At 35.3% G+C, this 10,830-nt stretch overlaps 1 protein-coding gene across 1 annotated transcript in view; it reads left to right on the forward strand.

The window, feature by feature from the left end:
- Positions 1-10,830, forward strand: part of LOC110465219 (cyclic nucleotide-gated channel rod photoreceptor subunit alpha-like) — a 201,449-nt gene that overhangs the window by 149,259 nt on the left and 41,360 nt on the right. Inside the window, exon 2 of the mRNA XM_021520892.1 lies at positions 4,733-5,026. Coding sequence (XP_021376567.1) covers positions 4,733-5,026 — 294 coding nt within the window. The remainder of the gene's footprint in view (positions 1-4,732; positions 5,027-10,830) is intronic.

Raw genomic sequence — 10,830 nt, forward strand, 5'->3', positions numbered from 1 at the left:
CCTGTTATCAGCAAAATTTGAAATTAGTTGTCAGTTTTATACAGCCGTGGTGAGATTCAAAAATATTTAGATGAATTTGGGAAAAGTTACGACTAAAATGCCTTGTTTTAATAACATTTTATCGTATTGAAGTATTAAGTATTATTAATATGGAAATACCTAGTGCCTGACAGGTCTTGCATTCAGTCAGATAATATATGTTGAGAGGTGAAACTTGTCAATGTATATCAAACGTTGTGAACTATATACGTACACATACAGGTTGTTGTTAGTCTCCCAAACCAAGTAAGTCTCTCCAGTACTGAACAACACTTATATAACCTTGACCATGCTCCTGAAAGAGGATAGAACAGTAGCGCTTCGGCTTGCATGGGAGACAGTGTTTAAGTGGGATGAGTGTCATTAAAAATTGGTTACTTGCCGAGATAAACATTGACAGACAGGTCATGGCGGCTCAGCTTCCTCTGTTGGAGGCCAGAATACCCGATGTCGGACATCATTTTTTTGAAGTAGTTTCAGGACAATACTACATAATAAGCAGGAACATACTGAAGCGAAAAGGTTTGGCATGTGGACTGAAACCTTTAAATTATAGTGATAGCGTGTAATACTATTTCCTATGTGTATGCTGTATACATTCTTTCTGCCTCTTCAAGGGGCACTAAGTATCTCCATGTCCTATGGTGCCTATTAACTTGCAGCTCAACATTGAACAAATAATCAGTGCATGTTTGTCGAAGCCCAGGCGTATATGCGGCGGTACAAAGTGGTTATCGCAATAACTACTCTATAGAAGAGTGAAGAATAACAAAACACTTTACGCTGAAGCCAAGCCAAATTCTTGACACAATTAAGTTGAAATTAATTGCATTTCGTAAGAAGAGGAAAAAAATGTCTGTTTTTCATGGCGACAAAATCTAGCTATTATCGACAAAATTCAACAACTAACTGAACTAGTGCTGCAAAAGCCGAGAAACCGAAATAAATATAAAGAGGAGAACGTATTATCGGCTTTAATACTAGCCAAACTAGAGCTGATGCTCTTCAAGCATGGTTAGCCTATATTTACTAGGATATAAATAACGATTCGGAGAATTGGCGCTATTTACATCCAGGAATAAACACTTTACTTTGATGACATTTACAACAGATGTCATTGTGTTGGTTGAAAGACTTACACTGAAAAATGATCTTGAGTTTAAAATAGAAAAAAAAACAATAAGATTACACACAATGAAACAAGGGACTTGCTGAGGCTGTGTTCACCAGAACGGGAGGCTGTCACTGTATTGATTCTCGGTTCTGATGTATTTGGCTGGAAAGTCTGATTGCGAGAGAAATGATCAATTTTTCTTCTGTCAGCCCGGGGTGCAAAGAAAAGCCCTGAACAGCCGTACCTACCTACGTGGGTAATTGGACTCGGGTTTTGGCTCCCTCAGGCTCACAATAATGATAGTGTATTCAGAAATGAAAATGCCCCCGAGGCAAAGACTTTGCCTTTACTCAGAAGGATCCCTAGAGGTGTGGCAGGACCTCTTCGTGTCAGCTTGTTAGAAGGGAATAGTTCACATACAACATCCGTATCGCAAATGTTTTCCAATACCAGATCAGGTATCTAATCATCGGTGTGTGTTTCTCCGTCAAATAGATAAACAGTGAGGTGTGTTTCGTTGTATGAAGTCGTGGAGATGAGTTACATCCTTAATTGAACGCATGTTTCGAAAATCGCAAAAAAACACCCTACCTGCAGTTAATTGGAAATTAGCTCTTCTAAAGACCTAAGCATTAATAATGTTCGTTTATTTTTCAATAGCAAAATCCTGTTGCTTATGAAGAACATCTTGCTTAATACATTCCTAAATAAAATAAAAAATGCTATAGAATATAAATAGTATGAAAACCATAATTAATATGTTAGAGTGTTATTGTCCGGTAATCTTTTGCTGTATTTTGTATTGAGCGTGTGCCATCATATATGTGACTATCAGTTACCTAAGCTTTCCTTAAATACATCACATTGACCAGGTTAACTGTGGTCAAATAAGGGTTAAACTTTAAATAACAATACGGGGTTATCGTAAACGTCTAAAACAATATCACTTTTTAAGACTTTGTACTGTTTTCCCAATGTATTGTGTTGAGGTCAAAAGTTAACTTGGACAGCTCTGGGAGCAGTGTAATCTCCTTTGACCTCGAAATGTGCTCAACGGCTAGCGGGGTTGATGGGCAATAAAGTTTCATTCTTTAAAAGTAAGATCATATTATCGTAAAGCTTGTCGCTGCCAACAGTATAAGTAGGCATAAAGACACGAGCTTGACCAGCATACGACTTTCAGGCATATATATTGTTCAGTTGTCAAGCTCATATAGTAACCAGTATGACAAGCAAGATGAAGCCCACAAGCCCTTTTATTTATCGTATACTGTGTATAACTTATATTTCGGTTGACGTTTTGTTTTTTGTGCTTAGCGTTTAAGCCAATTGTGAATTATAGAACCAAACAAATGATAATACATTACATGAGACATACACTTGGATTCTTGTTCAGCTCGTGGAAAGTAGTCGGAATCTAGAGAATGCGACCTTTTCACATATTAAGCAGGATATCTTAAAAAAAGCATCGAAACACAAGAAAATACAAGTTAATTCAAAGGTATTTTAGCCTACGACTAAATACCGAGATATAATATCTCCGACTAAATACCGAGATATAAAATCCCCAACAAAATACAAAGAGACAATATCCCCTTATAAATACCAAGAGATAATATTTCTGACAACAAAATAAAGAGAGATAAAATCACCAACAAAATAAATAGGGAATATCCCCAAGAACAAAACAAAAACCTGAGAGATATTAGATCTAAAAAAAACAAAAACAGGGAGAGTTATTTTCTCCCAACAAAACAACCAGATAAAATCCCTCACAAATACGAAGAGACAAAAAGCTACAACAAAATACCGAGATATAAAATTTCTGAAGAAATGATGGGAGATAAATTCGACAACGGAAAAAACGGGAGTTCATTTCCCCAACAACAAAATACCGAGAGATAATATTTCCAATAACAGAAAAAACAAAAGGTATTATCCCCAACAAATACAGAGATATGGTAGTTCTCAACATATATATGAGATATCTAAATCTACAGCAAATATCCAGAGATAAAATCTACAACAACAAAAAACGAGAGATAAAATGTTCAACAAAAAACCGAGATTAAAATGATCTACAACAAAAGCCGAGATCAAATAATCTCCAACCAAAAACCGAGATCAAATGTCCCCAATATCAAACCGGGTGATAAGATATCTTATACAAAAATACCGAGAGGTACTAATCCCACACGACACTGTGTGTAGGTGATAACATATACCATACAAAAATACCGATAGGTACTAATCCCACACGACACTGTGTGTAGGTGATAAGATATCCCATACAACACAACCCGATATGTACTAATCACACACGACACTGTGTGTAGGTGATAACATATCCCATACAAAAATACCGATTGGTACTAATCCCACACGACATTGTGTGTAGGTGATAACATATATACAAAACAACCTGATAGGTACTTATCCACCACGACACTGTGTGAAGGTGATAGCATATCCCATACAAAAAAAACCAAGAGGTACTTATCCGACACAACACTGTGTGTAGGTGATAAGATATCCCATACAAAAAACCCAAGAGGTACTTATCCGACACAACACTGTGTGTAGGTGATAAGCTATCCCATACAAAAATACCGACAGGTACTAATCCCACACGACACTGTGTGTAGGTGATAGATGAACCACATTCTTTTCCTGAAATAAAGACAAGTGGTATCACCAATGTCAGCTGTGTATCTACATGGCTTTATGGTAGGCAAAATTGTCACCATATTATTTTTCAACCGTCTAACTATTGATTTAATGTCCTAGATGATTCTACGTTATCAAAGTGTATATGGCAGTATTGAGGTCTATGTCGCCGCCGAGTTTAAAACGCATGTTTCGTATACGAGTTGTTTTTCTTTTATCGTTACACTCGAATGACGCGGTGCCTAGGAGGATTTGTAGGGTATGCATATTGTTTCTACTGTGTGATGTTGTTACTGTATGATTACCAAATGACAATATATCTCATGAATTGTTGTTTCCTTACCTGCTGGACACCAGTATTGCCCTTTTGGACAGTATTATCACAAGCTGCTTCCTTCCAAAAAGAGTTGCACAATTACAAACCTCTATATAATATATCATTTATTAATGGTAATTGGACTAACGTTATTAATACAGTTCCACTGTTGGCCACTGTTCAGCAGATGTTGTCGGGCCTTTCATATATAGAACTCAGACATGTTCCTGTTATGTACCAGTAGTACATCGCCAATAGCCCACGGATGTACATTTGTACGCTTCCATTCAGAGTTTAGGATATATTGAACTACATTCAATGTCTATATATACGTGTTCCTTCACATCTGTGTGACAACTAACCTTAATTGAAATTTTAATTCATTTGCATTTGCTGCCGAAGCCATAAAAACAGAAATATGTCTTTAAATCAAAATGTTTTCAATTCACTTTTTGTGGACAATCATGGCAGCGTTTAAAATCTTAAACTATCTACGTTTTATATATATAATTTCATATCTCTTTACATTTAATAATCATATACGCAGATAACAGTGTTTTATACATAAGCTTATTTTTCTTCTTTTATTTTTGTAGCCAAACTTGACGGCGTTAAAACGTACATGTCTCTCCGACGAGTACCCCTACGACTACAAGACCGGGTGATTAAATGGTTTGACTATCTTTGGTACTGCAATAAATCAACAGATGAAGAAAGAACTCTGTCCCTCCTACCCGATAAACTCAAGGCAGAAATCGCTATCCATGTCCATCTAGATACCTTGAAAAGAGTGGAGGTATTCCAGAACACAGAGGCAGGATTTTTATGTGAACTTGTTTTACGGTTAAAACCAGTATTATTCTCTCCAGGGGATTACATATGCAGAAAAGGTAGGTGATTTTACTTATAATTTTTAAACATATTTTGATTGGTGTAATAAATATGACTGTACATGATATCAATTATGACGTCATGAAGATCACACGTCACATAGTTTTACATTGTCCTGAACTCGTCTTTGATATACACGTGAAGGGATACATTTGTATATATATGTTTATGTCTTCTGTTCTGGTCGGCCGTTAAGGGATGGTTAGTTAACGCGTTTCTCTCGTGGAGGACTTACTCTGTGTTAGGTCGCTGATTGGCCTGTTATTGTAATTAGTTGTACCCTCTCGGCGTTGCTATTTAAGGCATCAAGGTTGTTGAACAAAGACCTATAAATAAAGCATCAATGTGTGAGAACTACCATTTGTTGAAATATATATATGCTCCAAAGCGCTGTGCTGTCTGACCCTGAACATAGCCGGTGGATGTATGCACACATTGATTATCATAGGTAGGGGATGATGTACGTGCATATGTCACAATCTACGGCTGGCTCCAATATGTACACCAGTAAACCCTCCACCGGCCTACCCATTTGTCTTCCTGTATGGCATCTTTACAATTTGCTTTCTCTCGAATTTAGGAGAACAGGGTTACAAACTGTTTACATAGCCTTTCGATTTTGTCGACAACTTATCATTTTTAGACTCACGTGCTTGCTGATCAGTTTTGATTAAAAGTTTATTGAATGCAATGCCTTATTACTACCGTTTTTGTTCTACATTCTGCGAACTCGATATTTTGTGTTTATTTGCATAATCTAAGGATATTCCAAATAAATTGTTAATATTTAAGACACGTTACTACCCATAATTCAAATAACTTCATCAGACTCAATTAAATAATGGCCATAAATATATCGTTTCCAATTTCGAATTGGTGTCATCGCGAATAAGTCAGTTAAATCAAGACGTTTGACAAAATAGATTAATTTAGCGTACCATATACATATACAGGATATCTTACAATGTCTTCAGTAATACCGAACATATTTCACGAGTGTGGAATATATTTTTTATATCTTTCATGAGTGCGCAGCACGAGCGCAATATATCAAAACGGTCATATCAAAATGTAAGTCACACGAGCCACATTCGTGAAATATATTTGGTATTACTAAAGATACTGCTAGATATTCTGTTAATTACACTCATTTTCGAAAACCTACCCTGGAGGCGGCACATTAAGCTGATACTACCTGATATGGGTCATTTTACCACTTGCACTTCTAGACAACCCTAGGCGACAAGATATAGTCCTCTCTGCAAATATTTGTATTAAAATGTAAAAACAAAAAGCCATCATCACAATTCCTATAATTACACATTTTAATATTTTAAAGTAGGTACTTTAGTTCATACTTTTTTAATGAATTACGCCATATTATTACTATCATAACGTCATTATTTAATAAAAGTCCAGTCATATCAACTGGGATCACTACGCATTGATTTATAAGCGCCGAATCTGAAATGGTGGGGAGAGGGGACATTGCAGAGTTCATTTGTCACCACTTATCCTGGCGATGAAATAATAACACCACCTCTGTAAGTTATACTAATGATTATGGTTCTTTTATCATTTCTGCCAATCACTTAGACCAACTTAGGACTTGGAGACGATGACAGCTTATGTGATGTTATATGTGATAACACTGTCAACATCACCTTTTAAAGTTCATATCACATCATTATGTACCATAACTGTAAACTGTGATCTGTGATACATAGTAAATATAAATGAACTAGATTAGGTATAAATGATATCGTTTAAAGTTTAAGGTCACTTTGTGTTTCAAATATGAACTATAAACCCAGAAGAAATTGCTAAAAAGCAAATGTGAGAACAATATCTGCTTTGTGTCTTCTCGCAGCCTACCAGGAAACCTGGTTTTGTGAGCAACCTCTCTCCGTTGTTACTGCTGGCTGTACTGGGTAGCCTACCTCGGTATATAGAACATTTTACTTTTACCTGGGGGCTGAAACGTTGGTCGGCGAGTCTCGAACACGGTTCACACCAGCATCAATGACGTCGGCTGTAAGGTGGCATGGGGACAGTGACATTTGCCTTCCACCTTTGCTGTCCTGCAGAGAAAGTGAGAGAGTCTAAATATTGCGAAGTCGTTCATGTCAATGATTGTTTTTGTTCTCTTTGTGTTTGCTAACATTATGTTTTGATTTGAGCCAGAACCATATTTTTCTCATACGTCAGAATGCCTGTTTGATAATGTACCAGACATATTTCGTTTATTATAGCTCATTTGGGAAACATAAATAGTTACCAGACAGTACTTAAGTATCTTCAGAAGTAATGAAGTAATGGTGAACGTGTGTGTCTTGTATAAACATTCGTGCATTGCATTGCTACTAAATTATCACTACCCAAATATAACACACATTCGATCTGTGATATAATGGCGAAAGTCTGTAGCTATTAACCTATTTGATAGTTGTTCTTTTATTTGCCAAGGAAAATATAACATTATAATATACCAGGCAGTATCCGTTTATATAACACCGTGATATACAAGGCAGTATCCGTGTTTACAACACTATGATAAACAAGGCCGTATCCTTTTATATAACACTGTGATATACAAGGCCGTATCCTTTTATATAACACGATGATATACAAGGCCGTATCCTTTTATATAACGCTATGATATACAATGCAGTATCCGTTTATATAACACTATGATATACAGGGCAGTAGCCTTTCATATAACACTATGATAAACAAGGTAGTATCCGTTTATATAACACCGTGATATACAAGGCAGTATCCTTTTATAGAACACTATGATAAACAAGGCCGTATCCTTTTGTATAACACTATGATAAACAAGGTAGTATCCGTTTATATAACACCGTGATATACAAGGCAGTATCCGTGTTTACAACACTATGATAAACAAGGCCGTTTCCTTTTATATAACACTGTGATATACAAGGCCGTATCCTTTTATATAACGCTATGATATACAAGGTAGTATCTGTTTATATAACACTGTGATATACAAGGCCGTATCATTTTATATAACACTATGATATTCAAGGCCGTATCCGTTTATATAACACTATGATAAAGAAGGCCGTATCCTTTTATATAACACGATGATATACAAGGCCGTATCCTTTTATATAACCCTATGATATACAAGGCCGTATCCTTTTATATAACCCTATGATATACAAGGCCGTATCCTTTTATAGAACACTATGATAAACAAGGCCGTTTCCTTTTATATAACACTGTGATATACAAGGCCGTATCATTTTATATAACACTATGATATTCAAGGCCGTATCCGTTTATATAACACTATGATATACGAGGCCGTATCCTTTTATATAACGCTATGATATACAAGGTAGTATCTGTTTATATAACACTGTGATATACAGGGCAGTATCCGTTTATATAACCCTGTGATATACAAGGCAGTATCATTTTATATAACACTGTGATATACAGGGCAGTATCCGTTTATATAACACTATGATATACGAGGCCGTATCCTTTTATATAACACTGTGATATACAAGGCCGTATCCTTTTATATAACGCTATGATATACAATGCAGTATCCGTTTATATAACACTGTGATATACAAGGCAGTATCCGTGTTTACAACACTATGATAAACAAGTCCGTATCCTTTTATATAACACCATAATATACAAGGCAGTATCCGTTTATATCACACTATGATATACAAGGCAGTATCCGTGTTTACAACACTATGATAAACAAGTCCGTATCCTTTTATATAACACTAGGATATACAAGGCAGTATCCTTTATATAACACTATGATATACGAGGCCGTATCCTTTTATATAACCCTATGATATACAAGGCCGTATCCTTTTATATAACACTGTGATATACAGGGCAGTATCCGTTTATATAACACCATGATATACAAGGCAGTATCCGTGTTTACAACACTATGATAAACAAGTCCGTATCCTTTTATATAACACCATAATATACAAGGCAGTATCCGTTTAGATAACACCATAATATACAAGGCAGTATCCGTTTAGATAACACCATAATATACAAGGCAGTATCCTTTCAGATAACACTATGATAAACAAGGCAGTATCCTTTTATAGAACACTATGATAAACAAGGCCGTTTCCTTTTATATAACACTGTGATATACAAGGCCGTATCCTTTTATATAACGCTATGATATACAATGCAGTATCCGTTTATATAACACTGTGATATACAGGGCAGTATCCGTTTATATAACCCTGTGATATACAAGGCAGTATCCTTTATATAACACTATGATATACAGGGCAGTAGCCTTTCATATAACACTATGATAAACAAAGCCGTATCCTTTTATATAACACCATAGTATACAAGGCAGTATCCTTTTATAGAACACTATGATAAACAAGGCCGTATTTTTTTATATAACACTATAATATTCAAGGCCGTATCCTTTTATATAACGCTATGATATACAATGCAGTATCCGTTTATATAACACCGTGATATACAAGGCAGTATCCGTTTATATCACACTATGATATACAAGGCAGTATTCTTTTATATAACACTATGATAAACAAGGCAGTATCCTTTTATATAAAACTATGATATACAAGACAGTATCCTTTTATATAACACCATAATATACAAGGCAGTATCCGTTTAGATAACACCATAATATACAAGGACGTATCCGTTTATATAACACTATGATATACGAGGCCGTATCCTTTTATATAACGCTATGATATACAATGCAGTATCCGTTTATATAACACCGTGATATACAAGGCAGTATCCGTGTTTACAACACTATGATAAACAAGTCCGTATCCTTTTATATAACACTGTGATATACAGGGCAGTATCCGTTTATATAACCCTGTGATATACAAGGCAGTATCCGTTTATATAACCCTGTGATATACAAGGCAGTATCCGTTTATATCACACTATGATATACAAGGCAGTATCCGTGTTTACAACACTATGATAAACAAGGCCGTTTCCTTTTATATAACACTGTGATATACAGGGCAGTATCCGTTTATATAACACTGTGATATACAAGGCAGTATCATTTTATATAACACTATAATAAACAAGGCCGTATCCTTTTGTATAACACTATGATAAACAAGGCCGTATCCTTTTATAGAACACTATGATAAACAAGGCCGTTTCCTTTTATATAACACTGTGATATACAAGGCCGTATCATTTTATATAACACTATGATATTCAAGGCCGTATCCGTTTATATAACACTATGATAAAGAAGGCCGTATCCTTTTATATAACCCTATGATATACAAGATAGTATCCTTTTATATAACACTATGATGAACAAGGCCGTATCCTTTTATATAACACCATAATATACAAGGCAGTATCCGTTTAGATAACACCATAATATACAAGGACGTATCCTTTTATATACCACTATGATATACAATGCAGTATCCGTTTATATAACACCATGATATACAAGGCAGTATCCGTTTATATAACACTGTGATATACAAGGCCGTATCCTTTTATATAACACTATAATAAACAAGGCCGTATCCTTTTATATAACACTATAATATACAAGGACGTATCCTTTTATATAACACTATGATATACAATGCAGTATCCGTTTATATAACACTATGATAAACAAGGCCGTATCCTTTTATATAACACTATAATATACAAGGACGTATCCTTTTATATAACACTATGATATACAAGGCAGTATCCGTTTATATAACACTATGATATACAAGGCAGTATCCGTTTATATAACACT

The sequence above is a fragment of the Mizuhopecten yessoensis genome, unplaced genomic scaffold (genome assembly GCF_002113885.1).
Source record: "Mizuhopecten yessoensis strain PY_sf001 unplaced genomic scaffold, ASM211388v2 scaffold1575, whole genome shotgun sequence".
NCBI lineage: Eukaryota > Metazoa > Mollusca > Bivalvia > Pectinida > Pectinidae > Mizuhopecten > Mizuhopecten yessoensis.